General features: G+C 43.8%; 1 protein-coding gene across 1 annotated transcript in view; it reads left to right on the top strand.

The window, feature by feature from the left end:
* PRTFDC1 (phosphoribosyl transferase domain containing 1) overlaps window positions 1-22299 on the top strand; it is a 79281-nt gene that overhangs the window by 40152 nt on the left and 16830 nt on the right. The window contains exon 4 of the mRNA XM_049777839.1: window positions 20524-20589. Within this exon, the coding sequence (XP_049633796.1) occupies window positions 20524-20589 (66 nt within the window). The remainder of the gene's footprint in view (window positions 1-20523; window positions 20590-22299) is intronic.

Genomic DNA, 22299 nt, shown 5'->3' with positions numbered 1-22299 from the left:
AAAAAAAAAAAAAGCCCAAACCAAAAATAACCATCTAGATTGAAATAATTCAAGTGAGAATCTAATAGAAAAAAATCCATTTTAAAGAGCTGAAACCATAGTACAGTGAGTAAAGTGTTTTCCTTTCATGTAGCTGACCTGGGTTTAATCCCTGGTATCCCAGATGATCTCTCAAGCACCACCAGGAGTAATTCCTGAAAACAAAGCTAGGAGAATCTTTGTATAATGCCAGGTATGGCCTCAATACAGATAAATCAAATGTGTATTTTAAGATCTAACATCCCCACAAATTTCTACTTTAAAGTTACAATATACAATCAAAATATCATTCAAAAGGAAAAGAGAGGTGGCTTCTGGCACACAAAAGCTAAACTAGTTTAGCTTGGCAGAGCTGCTAAAAAAAAAAATCAAAGGAGGAATCATTTTAGTTAGAAGGAAAAAAATAAAAGAATGAAATGCAAGATTAGAGCATAGCAGTAGCAGAGTAACTACGGCATTTGCCTTGCATCCAACAGACCCAGGTTCAATCCCCAGCATCCTAAATAGTTCCCTGAACCATCCAGAACTGGTCCCTAAGCAAAGACCCAGGAATAGTAATCCCTAAATGCAGCCAAGTGTGGCCAAGAAACAAAACAACCAATGACAGAGAGAGAGAGAGAGAGAGAGAGAGAGAGACAGACAGAGACAGAGACAGAGACAGAGAGAGACAGAGACAGAGACAGAGAGACAAAGACAGAGACAGAGACAGAGAGATTATCACAAAGACACATTACCAAAAGTGTTAATTACATAAAGAAATAAAAGCATTTTTTTTCTTAGTACATCAAGCTTTAAAATAAAAGTCTACATTTCCCATTTGGGAGCAATTTCAGATTTATAAGAAATTATATTGGCTGGAGAGATAGTATAGGAGGTAAGTTGCTTCTCTCACATGTGTTGGCCCTGATTTGAATCCCTGGCATTACATATGATCCCTCAAGGTCACCAAGTGTCACTCCTAAACCCTGAGCCAGAAATAGCTCCTGAGGAGCACCAGTAAAGGTAACCAAAACAAAAACAAAAAAAGGAGCCATTACCTCCTCACTAATAGTGAACAGGATTTCCACTTCTCCATCTCTTACCTGCATTTGTCATTTTCCACTGTTTTGTTGGGTTTAGTAGCCATCCTAATGGAAATAAGCCAATGCCTCAATTTGATTTGGATTTGCATTTTCCACATGATTATCAATGTGAAATGCCTTTGAAGATAGTTGATAAACCATTTTATTAGCTCTTGTTTGGGGATGCAATTACTTGGAAGCAAGTTGATCCTTTCAGATCTTTTTAATATTTGCTAAATGGTCCAGGGTTATGATTGTCCCAATACTAGTTCTTCTGTATCATGGCAACAAGCATTTGCAATGTGATCACACAACTCCCTGTCAGACATTGATCGCCCTCTCTGGCTGGTGGGCATGTATACTCTGGCACACCTTTTTCTGTGAAACACTCTGCCTCACAGTCACTTTGGTGGGAATTCCCTCATCTGCAGCTGTCGTTTTGTTGAATCATTCTACTGATTCTCCTATGCAGCTCCCCTTCAGCATCTATTCTGCAGGGTGAGGCTACAAGCTGCTTAACTCTCTTCCATAGAATCTTTTGTATCTGCTGAGTTCCCCTTCCTAAGTGAGGCCTGAAAACTCTATTAAGATAATCAGCCAGGTCATGATAGTCTTACTCTTTCTCTTTTTCATTGATTATTTTCCTTTGTTTCTTAAAACTCTTGTTGCCTAAGTAGAATTTTGTTGGGGTTGGGAAGGATATTGGATATTGGGGATCAAACCCAAGGCCTCACTCAGGCAAGTACTCTACCACTGAAACATATCACTAAACTTCTTGTTGCATATTTTTCTGCTTAAAAAGAGAAATGAAGAGAAAAGGAAGAGGAAAGAAAAAGAGCAAGAAAATCTGATCTGGGGCCCGGAGAGATAGCACAGCGGCGTTGGCCTTGCAAGCAGCCCATCCAGGACCAAAGGTGGTTGGTTCGAATCCCGGTGTCCCATATGGTCCCCCGTGCCTGCCAGGAGCTATTTCTGAGCAGACAGCCAGGAGTAACCCCTGAGCACCGCCGGGTGTGGCCCAAAAACCAAAAAAAAAAAAAAAAAAAAAAAAAATCTGGTCTTTGTTATTCAATTTGGCAAGCAGAAATCACAGGGACATTTGTGAAAATTTTAGACAACAGCAATAAAAATCATTCCCTTAAATTTTATTTTTAAATTGAAAAACGAGGTGCCATATTAGGAAACATTTCAACAAATTCCATTATGTGAAGGACTTCATGAATTTTACAAATGGATTTGACATCATCAGAGGAAGATTCTATAAATACCTTTCTGATGAATACCTGAAATTTCTACAACCCAAATGTTACTTTCTATGTCTTGTTAGCCTTCAACAGTACTGGATGGCAAATATATAATGAAATTCTTTTCTGAATATGCTCAAGATACAATGAATTGAGGGGTGAACTCCCCCCACTGGCTATCATTTCTGAGGGAGCCCACCAGGGTTGTCACTTGAGTCCCCAAAATCTGTCCATTGCAGTTGACACAGAGCATCTGCCACCTCCCCTGACAGCTTTCCCTGTACCTCCGCTTCCATGTTTCTGCCTGAGAAGCTGCTTCTGGGATCATTAGTGGAGGCTTTGCTAATGATGTCTCTAATGAGAGAGCCTGTATCTGTGCCAAGGCTGCTTCCAAGGCAGGCACAAGGTCGCTGGGTTTCTGGGCAGAGCTGGTTTCTCACAGAGGCGGGGAGCAGGCAGTTCTGAGCATCCATTGCTTTGGACTTTGCAGCCTGCCAAGACTCTCACTATTAAACAGAAGCAGTTCAGTTTGTAAGTCCTTATCCTTTAATTTCAGGACTTGCACTTGGTGGATGAGGACCAGACAGAGCTCCTAGGTCCTAATTTTCGTCATTCCTTTTCTCCTTGCAGCCACCTCAGACTCCATCCAACTTCTCACAAAAAAAAAAAAAAAAAAAAAAACATAATTTTTGGAATTTTGTGCATTAGCATTCTCTGTATGCAAAAACCAACTAGCCCAAGTGTCCTGCTCCTTTCTGGATTATTTGGCTTGTTTATTATTATGGAGATGTTTCTGATATTTGGAGCATAGAGGTTGGGTCAGAGACAGTGCAGAGGTTAAGGTATCTGTCTTGCATCTCACAGATTCTGGTTGGAATTACTGGCACCCATATGGTCCCCTCCAAGCACCGCCATGGGTCGCTACTGAGCCCAGAGACAGAAATAACCTCTTAAACACTGCTGGAGGTCACTTCCCACCCCTGCCCCCAAAACAAAACAGTACATTGGTTGTCCATATCCTGTGAACATTCTGCCCTTCAAAGCACAGAGGTCATCAGGACATTCTAAGCAGCCTCAGTTTAGTAGGCTCAGTCGTTAGACAACTCAGTCACTGAGTTGGTGTTTTTAGGTCACTCAGCAAAATCTAAGAGCGAGAGGTCTGTCCCCCCTCCAGCCAGGTATTCTGCAGCAGACACTTCCGCCAAAGCCTGCACTTCCCAGTTTCCAGGAAGCTCTGCCTTCCTCTAAGCAGACCCAGATGTGGTTTCTCTCTTCTGCTTCTCTGCTCAGCTTCCGCCAGCAAATCAGGGAAGCAGCGTCTCATTTCCTCTGGTGTTCTGGACCTTCCTTTGCACTGTGATTATAAAAACATTTATTAGGAAGTAATTTACTGCACAGGCACATTAATGGAATCCAGATTCCGTTTGTGTAATATGGACAGACAGATGCACATTATTTTGTGCTACTTTTAAGATGAGCAAGGCTGTTGACACGGGCTTGTCCCAAGACCACCCAACTCAGATCCTATAGATTGTAGGCCAGCTACTTCCAAGCCTGGGCCTCCAGAGGAAAAGAAAAAATGTAATAACTCAGCGCCCCACCCAGGTTTGAAGACATGACTTAAGTCTGAAGGAATTTGCAAGCCTGCACTGCCAATCAACATGCCTACATCAAGTAAACCGTCTTTGCTTATTCTGGAAAAAGGAAGGTGATTCTAGAAGCACTGTGGAGGTCTCCCGAGATACCTGGAGAAACTTGAGCAGAGCCATAAATCTAAAATAAAAAATGATAGCAGAATGTGAAACATTTGGTCTCTGGCTCTCCCTGGACCTCCTTTCCCTTTTCAATATATTTCGCAGAAATTGCTGTTTTCCCTTAGTTCTTTTTTATACCCTAGCTATGCTGCTCATTTTTTTTTCCAGTACATGGAAAGCTCCTAGCACTTTCCAAAGTGTCTACACGTACTGGCAATATTTGTGCTCTAAGAAATCAGACAAGTTGTATCATCTCCATTTTCCTGATGAACTCAGAACAAACACTTATTAACTAATGGGCTTTAGTGAGCAACAGGTTCAGTGAACAATTTGCAGAGGCTGAGCATGATCCTTGCTTTTTCTTTGTATAATCACATTCTATCTGGAAATTGTTACCGATTTTTCAATGTCCTTGTCCTGAGTTACAGAAACTTCCTAGACCTTTGTCGACTATGTTGTGTGACTCCATAGTTTACCAGTCTTCAGAAATACATCAAAGCCTTGATCTTTGATCTCTAGTGGAAATGTAATGATTTGTAATGAAACTTCAAGCTAGAAAAATAATACAGGAGGGTTATTAGAGAGCATGTTGATAAATCTACATGGAATGGATGACTTGGGACTACGCACATAATAAAGCCAGAATAATGTGAAGTAGAGCAAGGTGAAATAAGAAAATTATTTACAGTTGAAACACCTAGTCTAGACCTCCATTAATTCATTCCTATGCCCACCTAGTTCCCTTATGCAGGTAATCAAAGAGAAAAATCCAATTCAATAAATGTTTATCAGGTGCATACAGTGGGGGAATTAATTTCAAGTACATGGGAGTTATTCTCCCCATTTTATAGATGTGGGTACCACAATCAGGACACTTTCAGAGCTTTTCTCTCTCCCCCCCTCTCTCTCCTCTCTCTCTCTTTCAACTCTACCCTCCTTTTTACAAACAAGACTTGGCTCCATGATAAGGTCCCTCTAAGGATAAATGCATTAATCAGAAGGAACCAGCATAGAGGCCTTGAGCACTGGTCTTGCAACATTGCAATCCTATATTCTTGAGTTCAAATCCCTGGTGCCCTAAATACACTAAATACAATCTGTCAGCTTTGCTTTTGAGCCTGGCAGCCCTACTGGGCCATGATCCCTGGCACCACAAAACACACACAAACACAAAAGATGAATGAAATCAAATCTTCATTCTCAGCATTTCAAGTTACTTTCAAAATAGCAGCAGAGAACAGTTGAATAAATAATGAAGTTGCCAGGATAACAATGAAGAAATAAATGTTGCAAAAATTGCTACACCAAAGTCTGAGAAGTCAAAGTGATAGACCATGTGGCCTGAGCTGTATATGGTCAGAGTTTGACTCCAGCACTGTCTGCACCCCCAAAAGAACCCCCAGGTATAGTCTTAGAGACCTCGGTGCTCTTCTGGTTGAACAGTACTGCCTAAACTAGTGTTTTGCAACCTTTTTGTACAAAGGCACACTTTTTAAATGAAAAAAAAAAACAAACAAACACGAGGCTCATCACCATTAGAAGATGTTAAAAAAAAAAAAAGGACCAGAGAAATAGCATGAAGGTAAGGCATTTGCCTTGCATGCAAAAGGTCGGTGGTTTGAATCCCGGCATCCCATATGGTCCCCGGAGCCTGCCAGGAGCGATTTCCGGGCATAGAGCCAGGAGTAACCCCTGAGCACTGCCGGGTATGACCCAAAAATTAAAAAAAAAGAAAAAAAAGAAAATGTTAAAAAAAATTTAACTCATATTGACTATATATATAAAGTAAGTCTATTGACTAGGAATCAAATAAACACAAAAATTATTTTATATAATTACCTTATTATGAAATAATAAAGTATTTTATAATTGTTCATATTTCTGTTTACTTACTCAGTGCAAAACCTGGGCCTGTTTGGCTGAACACAAAGCTGATATTCTGGCAGGAATTGAAGAAAGACACACACGTAGCTCTTCGTCAACAGTTTTATAGTCCATATAGTCCATATAGTCCATAATATGCACTTCGGCTCACAAATAGACCAGTCATGCCGAAGCTGCATGTTACGGATGAAATTGGAATTTTTCGGGGGCCGGGAAGGTGGCGCTAGAGATAAGGTGTCTGCCTTGCAAGCGCTAGCGTAGGACGACCGCAGTTCTATCCCCCAGCGTCCCATATGGTCCCCCCAAGCCAGGGGCGATTTCTGAGCGCATAGCCAGGAGTAACCCCTGACCGTCAACCGGGTGTGGCCCAAAAACCAAAAAAAAAAGGAAAAAGAAAAAGAAATTGGAATTTTTCTCATGGCACACCAGATAATATCTCACGGCACACTATTGTGTCATGGCACAGTGATTGAAAAACGCTGGCCTAAACAAAAGGGAGTAGGAGGGGCTTCAGTACCACTTTCTCGGGTAGAGGCCAGGCATGTGGTGCCTGCAGTTACGAGTGTGCTGGTTTCCTACTTCCAGTATGGCAAAATCATCTGATTGCAATAAAGCAAAGGAAAATAGTTTTATTCAGGGTGGACACTGGTTCTAAGGAAAATGTGAAATTTTCTAGGGAGAGAGGAGGAGAGAAAAGAAAGTCAAAAGGAAAGAAAGACCATGCCCTAAAGGACATGAGGGACTGGAGAGATAATAACAGTGGGTAGAGCATTGGTCTTGTATGTGGCCAACCGAGTTTGGTTCCCATATAGTCTCCCAAGCACTGCCAGGAGTAATTCCTGAGTACAAAGTGAGGAGTAACCCCTGAGTATCTCCAAGTGTGGCCCAAAATCCCAACCTCTCCACCCCATTTCCCCCAGAAAGGTGCTAGAAGTTAGTAGAGGAGTTAAGGCTTTTTTCTTGCATGCTGCCAATCCTGGTTCAATCCCCAGCACTTCAAGGCCATCTTCGGGTGTGGCCCAAAAGCAGAACTTGGGCAAATGCAGGGTGCAGAGCTGTAAAGGAGATATTGGATAGAGTCAGCATCCCCCCAAAATAATACAGCTAGAAAAAAGGAAATTGCACATTCAAGTGGTAGGGTCGTGGAACTCCCAAATGGAGGCCCCATAAGTATGGGAAGCAGTGACACCCCTCCCCAAGCTGGGGTGTGGATGACTCCAGAACATGGGTATGCCCTCTGACCTTATTTTGAAAGGGTCTCTTCTGTATGGTAATGGTCCCCATGTCATCAGGTTGCACCGATATGACATGCATGCATCACTGGGTGTCATGACTTCACTGCCATGATATTCACTCTGGCCACAACTGTACATTCCTCCCAACCACAACCCTGGTACCTATTGATCTTTCTGCTGTCCCCCTAGTTGTCCTCTGCTGGATGCTGTACAATTAGAATCAGATATTAGGGAATTCTTTCATATTGTTTCTTCTTTTTTGTTTGTTTTTATATGGGGGTCACCCCCAGTGAAACACAGGGGTTATTACCAGCATGGTGCTCAGGGTTCACTCCTGGTGGTACTCAGAGGAGCATGCAGCCTTGGGAGATCGAACCCAGGCCTCTAGCGTGCACAGCACATGCTCCTGCCCTTGGAGTATCTCACCAGCTACTTTCCTGTGCCATTTGTCACTATTTACCCTTATTCCGTGTTTCTGAATTTCTTGGACAGAAGTGATTTAGACTGGGTGGGGCCCAAAGACTGCATTTTTGAGAGCATTTGTGATGGGATGTGGCCGTTTATTCACCCGTCCACATGGCCATCCATACTGAAGGGCATCTAGCTGACTTCCAAGTTTGGGCAAGTGTGAATTAAACAGCTCTAAATATCCATATGCAGGGTTTATGTGGCTAGAGGAATTCAGCTCTCTGGCTGAGCTGGTATGTAGCACATTTTCTGATGGTCTTTCTTCTTTTTTTCTTTTTCTTTATGTTTTTTTTTTTTTTTGGAAGGGGCTTTGTTGTCTTGTTTGTTTTTGGCCCACACACAGTGGTGCTAAGGACTTATTCCTGGCTCTGTGTTCATTTTTCTTTTCTTTTTCTTTTCTTTTCTCTTTTCTTTTTCTTTTCTTTTCTCTTTTCTTTTCATTTTTTGTGAGTTGTTTTGTGGGGGGGGGGTGTTTAGGGGCTGTACCTGGCAGAGCTCAGGGGTTACTTCTGGCTCTGCACTCAGAAATCACCCCTGGCAGGCTAGGGACCATATGGGATGCCAGGAATCAAGCCTAGGTTGGCTGGCCACGTGCAAGGCAAATGTTCTATCTCTGTGCTATCATCTGCCCCCATTTTTTTTATCTAAATTTTCTCATCTTTTGTTTGTTTTGTTTGGGGGCCACACTTGGCAATACTCAGGTGTTATTCCAGACTCTGTGCTCAGGTGTTATTCCTGGTGGTGCTTGCGGGACTATATAGGATTTCAGGGATCGAACCTCTACCCACTGTGGTATCACTCTAGCCCCTCAGAGTTCATTCTTGATGAGTTTCAGGAGTCCAGATGGGGTGCCAGGGATTGAACCCAGGGTGGCTTAGTGGAAGATAAACACCCACAGTTCTTTTATTCCAGCCTCGCTGCGTTTTTTTTTTTCATAAGATTTTATTTAGGCTTATGCGATAATACTTAATCATATACCTTAAAAAATGCACTTAACAAAAGCACAATAAATGTTTCTCAAACCTGGGCTTGCTCCTACTATTTATAGGGCCCAGAGCAAAGGACAAATGTGGACCCCCACATCCTATGTATCAATTTGGGGGACCTAATTGCTTTGCTCAAGGCCAGTCTCCTCTTTATACTTGGATCAACTGAGACAAAGGCTAATGGACTATTTTCATCTGCAAGGCTGATTAGAACCATGTGTCTGTCGAGCAGAGCAGGAGCTGGACCAGGCCCCACTCTAGGTGGTAAGTCAGTCCATACTCTGTCAGGCATATTCAGGGAGCCTATCTAGATCAGATACCTCCAAGAGCATGTCTGAAAGTGCTCTGCTACTATTCCCATCTCTGTGTTCAGGAGTCACTTCCAGGGATACTTGAAGAAAAACCATGTGATGCTAGAAATTAAAGGGTGTGGAAGCAAGGAGAGATATCACAGGAGTTATGGCACTTCGCTTGCTCAGACAATCCTGGATTGATCCTGAGGACATGGTCTCCTGAGGACTGCCAGACATAACCCCTCCCCAACAAAAAATACACCAAAAACCAGAACAAAACAGTGGTGGCCATATGCAAGTTAACCCCTGTGTTATCTCTCCAGCCCCAAGACTTCCTCTGAGCAGAAAGATTGAACATAATTATCTTTTTCAGAGGACCATCTGCTTTGGGGTATTTAGGGTGACCCATTTGAACCATATCAGCCGCTTTTCATCTAAATCCCCAAAGGGTGGGATCTTAGACCCAAGTCAGCACATCTGTCTGTTACATAAGTCCCATCGACAGTCCGGGACAGAATTTTCACCCAAAAACAATCCCTTAGAGAAGGAAGAAGAAAATAGCAGCTGTGCTAGTGTTGTGGTGTTCATGGTTGGTGAGGCCATGCTTGTCTGAGTCTCAGGATGGCCTTGCCTATCCTGATGATAAAACTAGACCTTATTTTGCAGGCATGAGCATTTTCACAGCTATTTCAAGCCGAGACGTAGCATAAGATCAAAGAATCTTCTGGCCCCAAATAGAGTTGGGTAAACACAAAGACAGATGCAGTCTGGTGCCAAAATAGTCAGATGGGGGGATGCTTGATGGCGAAAGAATCTTCCTGGCAAAAATGAAGGCTGTGAGTTTGGACTCTGAGTCTACTCACATGTTCTGAGCATGATCGGTGCTGTTATGTTAACTATGACCAAGCACAACCAAGATGTTGAGCACCTTGGCAAGGAGTGGTTGTAGCTACAACCAGAAGCTACTGAGCAATGAAACTCTGAGGGAGGCTGCAGATGAACACTTCACCCAGCTCTGCAGCCTCCAATGGGCACCACAACCAAATAGGCCAGCACTACAATCAAGAGAAGGAAGAGGTTTGCAGAGGGCATGGTGAATATTACAGTACTTTCTCCAGTACAGCAAAGATCTTTGGCTCTTCTTACTCACCTTCTAGCCACTGACAACCCTCAAACATGGGCTTTGGGTACAGTAGATAGCACACTTTCCTGGCATGCAACTAGCCCAGGTTTGGTCCCCAGGATCCTATATGGTTGCCTAAGCATATCCAGGAGTGATTCCTGAATGCAGATCTAGGAGTAACCCTTGAGCACCGCGGGGGAGGGGGGTTGTCCTAAAAGAAAATAAAACACACAAATTCATGGGCTCTGACTTGAAATTAAGTTGCTGTTGAGCAACACTTCAACAATTGGCTATTTTTTAGTTATCATTATAAATCTTGAGACCAGAGGGGTAGTACAGGGGTTAAGGCACTATATTACACACACACACACACACACACACACACACACACACATACAAAGTATCCCCAGATGTCTTTAAGCAACACCAATTGTGAGCTCCTAGCACCACCAGGGTGACCCAGGTCATCTCTGGTATCCAGAGCACAAATAGTGCCCCATCCTCCAGCCTTCATGTTAAATTACTTGCCCAGTTGCCTGATAATCACCAAGAGGTTCCAGAGTTGTTTAAGCTCAGCTTAAGAGATACCTTGCTCCCCCACAAAAAAGTTATTTTTTGTTGGTTTTTTGTTTTTTGTTTTTTTTTTTATTGGTCACACCCTGCAGTGCTCAGGGCTTACTCCTGGCTCTATGCTCAGAAATTGCTCCTGGCAGGCTCAGGGGACAATATGGATGCCAGGATTCGAACCACCGTCTCCTGCATGCAAGGCAAAAACGCCCTACCTCCATGCTATCTCTCTGGCCTAGATATTTTCCTTTTTGTGTCAGGGCTTAACAAGTTAGGAGTGCAGAGAAATTATTTCAGTGTTCAGATTTACTCCTGGAAGTGCCTGGGGGTCCATATTCGGTGCGGGGGGGATTGAATGGAGGTGGCAAGGCAAACACCCTACTTGCTGAACTATCTCTCCAGCACTTGTGTATCATTATAAATTAGGCCTAGGCTTTTGGAGGCCTGGAAAGTATTATGAAGAAAATGGTTTAGCGCACATAGCCAGCCCAGATTTGATCTCTAACACCACATATGTTTAATCACTCCTCCAGGAGTGATTCCTGAGTACAGATCCAAAAGTAAGTCCTTAGCACCAAGGGGTGTGGCTCCAAAACCAAAAAGTAAAATAAAAGAGTCACTGCAGGGATATGGTAGACCCCAACTTAAAATGCAGAAGTTTTTGTTCTTTTCCTCTGGGGACATTTGTCTTGCTCAGTTCCCATGGCTTGATGCTTTGGGGTCACATCTGAAAGTGCTTGGGAGACCATGTGGTGTTGGGGCTTGAACTCTGGACTCCTGTGTGCAAAGGATGTGCTTCAGTCCTTACCACCATCTCCCAGCTCCTTGCATCACTGAAGTCTTTTGAGGCATTCACATGTGCCGAGTCCCATCTGAGGAACAAAGAGGAGTCTCAAAGGGCTCGAGCATGTTCTTTTAAGCAGGAACTTCAAGTTCAACCCCTGTCACCACATAGCTGGGAGCAGCCTTCAAACACCTCCAAGTCTGGCCAGAGCACAAACAAAAAGAAATTTTGGGCCACACCCAACAGTACTCATCGGTTACTCCTGGCTCTGCGCTCAGAAATCACTTTTAGCAGGCTCTGGGGTCCATATGGAATGCTGGGGATTGAACCCAGGTCAGCTACTTGCAAGGCAATCACCCAAACCACTGTGCATAGCTTGTTTGTCGCTTTGCTCCATATTTTCAAAAACACAATTCCAGCCCAAACAAGTCCACCCCACACAGCTCAAAACAGAAGGATATCCTGCAGCCAGGCTCAAGCAGTCATGTGAAGCCCAGCCACCCCGTCTGTTTTGAACCTGAGTTTCCTCTTTCCTGGAGTCTTTTAGAATGAAACTACACTCAAGCTCTGTTTTTGTGCTCCCTGTCACTTTTCCATTTCTCTTGGTGACCCTTTGTTAATCCTAGTAGCCTTCAGCTTCTTCACATCATTATAGTCCCTTCCTCAGATCCAGTGTTTATTTCTCATAAAGACAAGAAGAGTCTCTTTCTGTTGGGTGGAAATTGCTCTGTGCTAACAGTATCTCTAAGAGACTGGGTGGAGTAGAAAACCACTCACAATGGAGAGATAAATTATTGCATTAAACAGAAATCCACATGTCTGCAAAGTCTGACACACCAAATTCAGAGTGAGCAGAATGTATGTCTTCGTCCAAAGAGAGAGGTCATGTGTGTGGACTGATCTGCAGAGAGGTTCCTGGCTGCAGTGCTTTGCTGACTTGGAAATACATCCTTCACTACTCATTGAGTACATTATTGAAATAAAATGTTGTAATTATATTTCATATGTTCAGTTCTGAATCCAAACAAATTTTGTTTTTATTTCTTGTGGGAAGCAAGAGGACACACCCAGCAGTTCCCAGGGGCCATTCCTGGGATTTGAACCAAGGTTGGGGATGCTGCTGCTTGCTGGGCAAGTGCCTTAGCCTTTGTACTAACTCTTTGTACTGCTCCCGACATAGAAGATTTTATAAGTATATACGATGGGTTAGAGATTGTACAGAGAATAGGGAGCTTGTCTTGCATGATAGATCACCAAGGTTCAATCCCCACTATCCCATATGGTCCCCCAAGCACAACCTAAAGTTATTCCTAAACCCAGAATTAGGAGTTACCCCTGAGCATCCCTGGATGTGGCCCCTAAAAAAACAAACATAATAAATAACAAAGATTAAAATACACAGGAAACGGGCCCGGAGAGATAGCACAGTGGCATTTGCCTTGCAAGCAGCCGATCCAGAACCTAAGGTGGTTGGTTTGAATCCCGGCATCCCATATGGTTCCCCGTGCCTGCCAGGAGCTATTTCTGAGCAGACAGCCAAGAGTAATCCCTGAGCATCGCTGGGTGTGGCCCAAAAAAAAAAAAAAAAAAACACAGGAGACATAAATCACTTCTTTTGCATGAAGTCAACCCCAGTTTAATCCAAAATACCACATGTGGCTCTCTGCGCACAAAACAGAAATAGCTCTGAAGAATCACTGGATATCACCTCCACAAAAATAATGAGGTGTTTGGGGCCAAAGCGATAGTACAGTGGGTAGGGCATTTGCCTTGCATACAGCAGACCCAGATTCAATCTCCCGTATCCCCTGAGCACTGCCAAGTGTGATTCCTGAGCTCAAAGCAAGGAATAAACTGAGCATCATGAGGTGTAGCCCCAAAACAAAGCAAGCAATAAAAATATTGAGGTGGCTGGTTTGGGACCTGAAACCCACAGAAAGTTCCAATCGGATGAGATCTCCAGCTATGCCATTATGCATAGGACGTTATCAAGACAAAGATGAAGTTCAAGAAACTCCAAGAGAGCTTCCTTGAAGAGGTGACATTTAACCAGAGTCTAGAAGAGAGAGCATTACTTCCATGAAGGGAGAGGTGTCACACGAGCAGCCCTGTGAGCCAAAGGGAGAGAGCTCCTGTGGTCTGGGGACTCACTGTGTCCCTAGGTGTCCTACAGGGGTGTTATTGTTGAGGTTGGGAGATCAGAGCTGATCAGAGTCTGCTCAGTGTGGCCACAAAGATCCCTCCACAGCCCACCAGGCCCATCTTGACCTGGTCAGTATGGGAGCAGATTTCTTCTGGTTACCTGATTACATGTTAGGTTAAGGCCAGACATAGTCCTTTAAATTTACGCTCGATGCATTTGAACTCTTTTTTGTTTGGTTTGATTTGGGCTTATAGCCTGTGACACTCAGGCCTTACCCTTGCTTCTGTGCTGATCTGGCCACTTATGGTGGAGCTCAGAGGTCCTTAAACTGTGCCCATAATCTAATGAGACTTCTAATCCAAATTGAATTCCAGTAAGCAAGCATCTTCCCTTCTTTGTATATGTCTCTGGTCCCTAGGATTTAAGCTCTGTATCTTTTGCATCAGATCAGGACTTTGGAGGAAGATGAACAGGGAAGCAATCAATGTCACAAAAGAGAGAGGTAAAGAGAGAGAGGGTTTCCAAAGCAGAGAAGACGTGGGGAGAGAGATAATACCCCAAGCTGGGCAGCAGGGGACTTAAGAGTGAACATGCAAAATTTTGCCCTGGAAAGTATCATCAGAGGCCTCTGCACTATGTATATCAGAGTCTATTCTAGTTGTTGGTGAGGACTTAGGTTTTTTGCTCATTATTTTGGTGTTTTGGACAATTGCATTAGGAGTTACCCCTGAGCATCCCTGGATGTGGCCCCCCCCAAAAAAAAACAAACATAAATAAATAACAAAAATTAAAATACACAAGAGACATAAATCACTTCTTTTGCATGCAGTCAACCCCAGTTTAATCCAAAATACCACATGTGGCTCTCTGCACACAGAACAGAAATAGCTCTGAAGAATCACTGGATATCACCTCCACAAAAATAATGAAGTGTTTGGGGCCAAAGCAATAGTACAGTGGGTAGGGCATTTGCCTTGCATGCAAAGATGGGCCTGGTGGGCTGTGGAGGGATCTTTGTGGCCACACTGAGCAGATTCTGATCAGCTCTGATCTCCCAACCTCAACAATAATACCCCTGTAGGACACCTAGGGACACAGTGAGTTTCTTGAACTTCATCTTTGTCTTGGTAACATCCTATGCATAGTTGGCATAGCTGGAGATCTCATTTACTCCTGGCTCTGTGCTCAGGCTTCAATACTGTGGCAATGAGGGGGATTGAACTCCACTGGCGTGTGCAAGTGAATGCCTTAACCCCTGTTATCTTTCTGGCCTGACTGTTATCAAAGCCTTTAAACTCAGGTGATCTTCTAGTAAAGCACTTTGTTTCTGATTTACCTCCTGAGAAAGTTTGGCTGAAGTTGATACCTCAGCAGATCTTGGTTGGAGTGGCCTTCATTTGATGTCTCCAGCTTTATGGTTTTTGGAGAGTCCTTGCCCAGACTTCCTCCCTCATTACCTGCTTCTAAGGTGCTCAAGGAAGAGGTGAGATGATTATGTTATCATCCCTCTTCGTCAACAATATGTACACAAGTCAGTAAGTATTAAAGTCTCCTGTGAACATTAATGTCTCCTTTCTTTTCTCTTTTTATTTTGGTTTTTGGGTCGCACCCGACAGCGCTCAGGGGTTTACTCCTGGCTCTACACTCAGAAATTGCTCCTGGAAGGCTCAGGGGACCATATGGGATGCCAGGATTTGAACCACCGTCCTTCTGCATCTAAGGCAAATGCTCTACCCCTGTGCTATCTCTTTGGCCCCATTAATGTCTCCTTTCTTAGTGGAGGTTGTTTTCACAAATCATAGAATAATCTTTTTAATTCTCTTAATTCAAATGGTAGATGAGTAAGAAGGATTTGAGGTGGGGCAGGCATCTTAATCCTCAAGAGAGAAAAATGCAGCCAGGCCTAGAAAGCTCTTTCTACCCTCCAGGTCACCATTTGCCTTTTCCATCTCAGACCCTCTGTGATCTCCCAAAGCAGTTTTGAAATAAGCCCAACCGGTGACTCACTCACCAGACTTTGACCAGAGCTGATTCACACAGAAGGGACAGAGCTTGGCCTCTACAATACTTCTATTATGAAGTAAAATAATGAAACAATGCGGGGCACTGAGAGGGCAATGTACACATCACACAGGCCATTTCCAAACCCCAGGACTAGAGGCCGAAGCAATAGTACAGATGGTAGATTGCATGCAGCCAACCCAGGTTTGATCCCCGGCATCCCATGGTTCCTGGAGCCCACAGGAAGTGGTTTCTGAGTAACCCCTAAGCACTGTCTAGTGTGGCCCAAATCCCCCCCGCCGAATAGTACTAGCTTTGGGGTCAAAGTAATAGCACAATAAGATAGTGTATTTGCCTTGTACATTGCCAATGCAGGTTCAATCCTCAGCAGCCCATATGGTCCCCTTGCCAGCAGTGATTCCTGAGTGCAGAGCCAGGAAGTAACCCCTGAGCATCAATGGGGTTGTGGTCATCAAAATAATAATAATAATAATAATAAAACCCTTGGACCACAGCCAGCATGGAATGGAATTTGGACAGAAGACCCCACCTGAGTACCTAGGTGGTCAGCAGCTCTGGCATGCACATGATCCCATTGTTAATTTTATTTATTTTGGAACCATACCTGGAAGTGCTCAGGGCTGACTCATGGCTCTGAGCTCAGGGAATCATTCATGCTGAGGTTCATAGGATCATATTAGAGCCAGAAATCGAACCTGGGTCAGCCACATGCAAGATAGGAAGGTGGTCCTGTATTATCTCTCTTTCCTGCCTCCATTTTTATTCTTGTTTTATTGTATTCGGTCCAAAGTCAGATATTATCTTGTGCCTGTCAAAAGAAATATGCTTCGTTTCTTTCTTCTTTTGCTTCAGGCAAATATTTCTCCTCTAGGGAGAATGTCCCATTTGCCAAACTTGGGTAACACACCAAAGTCTGGACTGAGAAAAGGGACTCTGCCAAGCAGATCTGTTAGTTTCTTCCTCTGGGCAATCCTCAATTTAAATTCTGGAAAAAAGAACCAGTTCTCCTTTACCCTGATAATGGGGATATTTTGTTCAACTAACACTGACAGTGACAGGAGTCCTTCCTAAAAGGATGTGGAAAAGGTTTAGAACAGATTCTGAGGGCCAGAGAGATAGCAAGGAGGTAGAGTGTTTGCCTTGCATGCAGAAGGAGGGTGGTTCAAATCCTGGCATCCTATATGGTGCCCCAAGTCTGCCAGGAGCGATTTCTGAACATAGAACCAGGAGTAACCCCTGAGCGCTGCTGCCAAGAATGGCTCAAAAACCAAAAAAAAGGGGGGGGGGGCGGAGAGATAGCACAGCGGCGTTTGCCTTGCAAGGAGCCGATCCAGGACCAAAGGTGGTTGGTTCAAATCCTGGTGTCCCATATGGTCCCCCGTGCCTGCCAGGAGCTATTTCTGAGCAGACAGCCAGGAGTAACCCCTGAGCACCGCTGGGTGTGACCCAAAAACCAAAAAAAAGAACAGATCCTGGCAAATCAGGATCTAACCAGATTCCTTCACCTTCAGCAGGTTGCTTCAACTTAGTGCTTAATATTTCTCCTTTGTAAGTTGAAGATAAATAACCTGCATTTGATCAAAAGAACCTTTGCAAAGTAGATAAATCTGCTTACTGACTCTCTTAGAACATATAAAAATAAAATGAAAAAATATCCAACTCAGTATATGAAGATAGTATAAATGGAGTCTTTAAAATTCCATCTTACTTATGAAGCAATTCTGTCTAAAACAATATCATCAAGGAGGGGCCCGGAGAGATAGCACAGCAGCGTTTGCCTTGCAAGCAGCCGATCCAGGACCAAAGGTGGTTGGTTCCAATCCCGGTGTCACATATGGTCCCCCGTGCCTGCCAGGAGCTATTTCTGAGCATAGAGCCAGGAGTAACCCCTGAGCGCTGCCAGGTGTGACCCAAAAAACCAAAACAAAAAAAAGAAGAATATAAGAATATATATATATGTGTATATAAGTGTGTGTGTGTGTATATATATATATATATATATATATATATATATATATATACTACTGTTTCAGGACCCAAGAGATAGTACAGGTGTTTGCCTTGTATGTCTCCAACCCTGTTTCCATCTTCCAGCACCATGTAAAAACCTCCAAGCACCACCAAGGATCACTCTTAAGAACAGTGCAAAAAATTGGGACCAGAGAGATAGCATGGAGGAAGGGCGTTTGCCTTGCATGCAGAAGGATGGTGGTTCAAATCCCGGCATCCCATATGGTCCCCCGAGCCTGCCAGGAGCGATTTCTGAGCCTAGGGCCAGGAGTAGCCCAAGCGCCACGGCTGGGTGTGACCCAAAAACCAAATAAATAAATAAATAAAAATAATGAACAGTGCAAAAAATAGCCCCTGAGCACCACTGCATAGAGCCAAAAACTTCCCTCACCACTATCAAATTTCAAACTGGGAAGGAATAAAAAAAAACTAATGAATGGTATCAGACAATAGTCTTAGACCCATTTGGAAGGTAAGAATTTCAAATGAGCTAAGGACAACACAGCTAATATTAAAAACACGCTGATAGTCTTGAACTATAAGACTCTGCCACAGACCTTTTATGCAACATGTCAGATATCTGATTTCCCATGGAGCTTTCTGAGGTGCTGTGGGCTATTTTGTTTCTAACCAATAGAATGGAGATAATAGAATTATTGTGGCATTTACCCTGATTAGGCAGAATATAAATCTCAGTTGTTACATTGCATCTGTGGTTTAGTCCTTGGAATCAATTCTGCATACCTCAGTTCTCAGGATACTGAAATTTTCTTTTTCCTGCTGCTATTAACAACATACTTGAGTCTAATACACACCAAAAAATGTTCCAGAGTTAACTCCTATATCTCAACATCTCTGGGTGACAACAATGTTCCTCTCTTGACATTTTTTGGGGAGATTTCCAGTTGTGCTTCATTCTTCCCAGGTATCCATGCCAACCCTCTGAGACACCTCCTTGGCTCTTGACTTTTGTTAAGTTCTGAGGCCACATTGGCAGTGCTCAGAGACTACTTCTAGATCTGAACTGGTGGGTAACTTTCATGGGTTGTAGAGAATCATGCTATTCTGAGGGAATGAACCCAGGCTTCCTACAGCAAAGTATGTGCTTAACCTGTTAACCCATCTCTCTAATTGCATAGGCATATGCAAATAAAGAACAAAAATGAGGGCCCGGAGAGATAGCACAGCAGCGTTGGCCTTGCAAGCAGCCCATCCAGGACCAAAGGTGGTTGGTTGGAATCCCGGTGTCCCATATGGTCCCCCGTGCCTGCCAGGAGCTATTTCTGAGCAGACAGCCAGGAGTAACCCCTGAGCATCGCCGGGTGTGGCCCAAAAACCAAAAAAAAAAAAAAAAATGAATTCTAGACATGCTTCGATTTTTCTCCTTGTAAAGATCACTCCCATGAGGGGAAAATCATTGGTTTTATCTAAGTGGCCGTTTTCATGTGAGCTGCCAGTGAACCAACATCAGTGTCTATCTTCAATTTCATGAATTTTCTCCACTCCCCTAGTTAAAAGTCATGCTTGACCAAGTGCACGTAAACATCTTTGACTATCTTCACACCCCCGCACCCCATATGGAGGGGGACAGAAGAAAAGTTCTTTGGCAAAGATTCTATTGGTTATCTGGCTATTTTATCTCCCTCCCAGATGATTGAGTCTCCTACACAGTAACTCTCTGTCTCAGACACAAGTGATAGAATACACTTTGCAAGTGACAAACCAGATTGAATAAGCTCCTACTTTTCAGCTTTTCAAGTAGTTGAAAAGCCCAAGGTTAGATGGAGTTTCTGGGGAAGCTGTTGTCAGAAGTAAGGCCTACCCCTTTTGGCCCATACAAAAGGGGAAGGTTTGGAAAGGCTGAAGAGAGAGTACTAGGGAGAAGGCATTTATTTGCCTTGCATGCAGCCCACCCTAGTTCAATCACGTTCAATCAACCATGGCTGACTTGGTAAGAACAGCTATGTATTTTCACTGAGAACAACCAGGCACCACACATCCATCTTTCCTGGTTCAGCATGTTGCCCATAAGTGTCTGAACACTAGCTTCATCCTAGCTTAATGCCTTAGTTGAGGGATTTCATCGTGGTACACTGCATTTTTCCTAAGACCAGAGCTGGCTGTCCTACCTAGAATGTTTACTCGGACTCTGCTAATGTGTTTCCATAATGAGACCAGAAAGCAAACTACTGGTCTCTGGTTCCTGGTGCACGCTCGTGTGTGTGTGTGTGTGTGTGTGTGTGTGTGTGTGTGTGTGTGTGTGTGTGTGTGTGTGTGTTAATGAGAACAGAGTGATTATCCAACATTCATCAGTGTGAAAGAGAATGACCAGAACCTCCGATGGGGTTTGAAGGCTGTTTCTAGAGACAAATCTGGGTCTCAGTGAGTACCCGACTGTCTGGAGGGCTAAGTGGAATATTCTTCCTCCCTGGCCTGTCTCAGCTCCAGCAAAGAGCCAGGAGCTGCAGCACGAGGGAGCAGAAGGAGAGGGGGAATTTCACCCCACCCTCAGGGTCAGGTTGTCTGCAAGGCTTGCTGGCCAGCTGGCAGGTGCCCAGTGCACTCAGCAGGACCACAGTACCCGGGATAACCATCTTCTCCCTTTCCATCTGCTGGAGAAGCGGGTCTGGCCCCTTCCATTGCTTTTTTTTGTTCCAAAATTAGGTGCGTTTGTCTTCTCTCTACCCCTTTTATCCCTTCTCCCCAATGCAGCCTCTCCCTGATGGTCACGAAAAACTGTCTGGAGCCCTGGAGCGGGATTGGCCTGGTAACCCTGGGCAACCATGAGTCCCAGCTAGCTATGCGCACTGCACTTGAGACACAATCCAACCCAAACTGGGGAGATGGGGAAAGTACTTTGAAGTTTTCCTTAGACAGTTAAATAAAGTGTGCCTCTCACTTCCTTTGTAGAATGACCAGTCCATGGGTGAGATGCAGATAATCGGAGGCGATGACCTGTCGACACTGGCTGGAAAGGTTGGTTCGTGCCACTGTTTTTGGGGGCTTACTGATGTCTGCTCTGGGGATTTTGGTGACCTTCATTGCATCTCAGCACTTGCCATACATGTCAGACACTCTCTGGGCTGGGCTGATTCATGCAAATAGATGCAGATGAACCCCTTTAACGATGTCTCTTTTATCAAGCACTCCCTTTATCAGGCCTCTGGGACAAGATGCCAACCAAATTTTAGTCTCCTAGCTTCCCTCCAGTTTTATTTCTGACAGCTCTCTGGTACCCCTTATTCCTTCTTTTTAAATTCACCCTTTCAATGACCCCACACACACACCCTCACTGTTTCTGTAGCTAGGGATTCTCTAACATTTAAATAGGTTTGTTGAAAGGTTAAAATTTAGGGAGGGAGAAGTTGAAGCTATTATACAGCTGGTAAGGCACTTGCCTTGCACACAGCTGACCTGGATTCAATCTTTGTACCACTTAGGGTTCCACGAGCCTGCCAAGAATGATACCTGAGCCCAGAATCAGGAATAAGCTCTCAGTACAGACTGATATTGCTTTAAAAAAATTAGGGGGGCCGAAGGGATAGCATGGAGGTAAGGTGTTTGCATTGCATGCAGAAGGACGGTGGTTCGAATCCCGGCATCTCATATGGTCCCCTGAGCCTGCCAGGAGCAAGTTCTGAGCATACAGACAAAAGTAGCCCCTGTGTGCTGCTGGATGTGACCCAAAAACAAAAACAAAAAAAAAAATTAGGGATGGAATTCTTTTTTTAATTTATTTAAACAGTGGTTTACAATGTTGTTCATAATATAGTTTTGCAGGTTGTTTCAGTTGTGTTCCAGCACCAATCTTTGTTGTTGTTTTTTGTTGTTGTTTTTTTGTGGGTCACACCTGGCAGCGCTCATGGATCACTCCTGGCTCTACACTCAGAAATTGCTCCTGGCAGGCTCAGGAGTCCATATGGGATGCCAGGATTCGAACCACCATCTTTCTGCATGCAACATACCTCCATGCTATCTCTCCAGCCCTCAACACCAATCTTACCTCCAGTGTTACCTTCCTTTCACTATTATTCCCAGTTTCTCACCCACCCCCTAATTTTGCCCCCTTAGCAGACCCAAGTAATTTATTTTATAATATTAGTTACAAAACATGGCTAACTGAATTACCAAAAGATGCTTCAGTAAAAGACAATTTAATGCTAGTTGAGCATTCTGTGTTATTGTTTTTATTTATTGAGCTTAGTTGTCTTCGATGCTACTTTCCCTATAATTTGGTGTGCTCCTTCTAGGCTGTCAGCAGTATAGAATTTGGGGGTATCACAGGGCAGTGCCCTCCAGGAACTTCAGGATCTGTAGAATTGAGATGAGAAGTTTTTGTGATTTGGCTTGGCTTGGCTTGCATCTCTTCCAAGATAATTGTGAAGCTGTGAAGCTGAGCATTGTTTACTTGGTGATGGTGGTGGTGGTGGTGGGATGTTGAAAATGGAAAGGAATTTTTGCAGTGGTGATGGCAAGGGCATTGCAGATTGCGACAAGTTGAGAGCAGCTTCAATGGCATCAAAGCTAAAACATCACCATCCAAGGCACTTGCTCTATTTCATGAGTCATATCTTTGACCAAAAAGAATTCCTTTAGAGCTCATATGTCAACTCTCTGATCATTTCTTCATCTCTACTGAAAACAAAGTAACTGTGTGAAGTAATAAAAAAAAAAACCTGAATCACC

Source organism: Suncus etruscus, chromosome 7 (genome assembly GCF_024139225.1).
Source record: "Suncus etruscus isolate mSunEtr1 chromosome 7, mSunEtr1.pri.cur, whole genome shotgun sequence".
Taxonomy (NCBI): domain Eukaryota; kingdom Metazoa; phylum Chordata; class Mammalia; order Eulipotyphla; family Soricidae; genus Suncus; species Suncus etruscus.
This window is presented reverse-complemented; position numbering and strand designations above follow the sequence as displayed.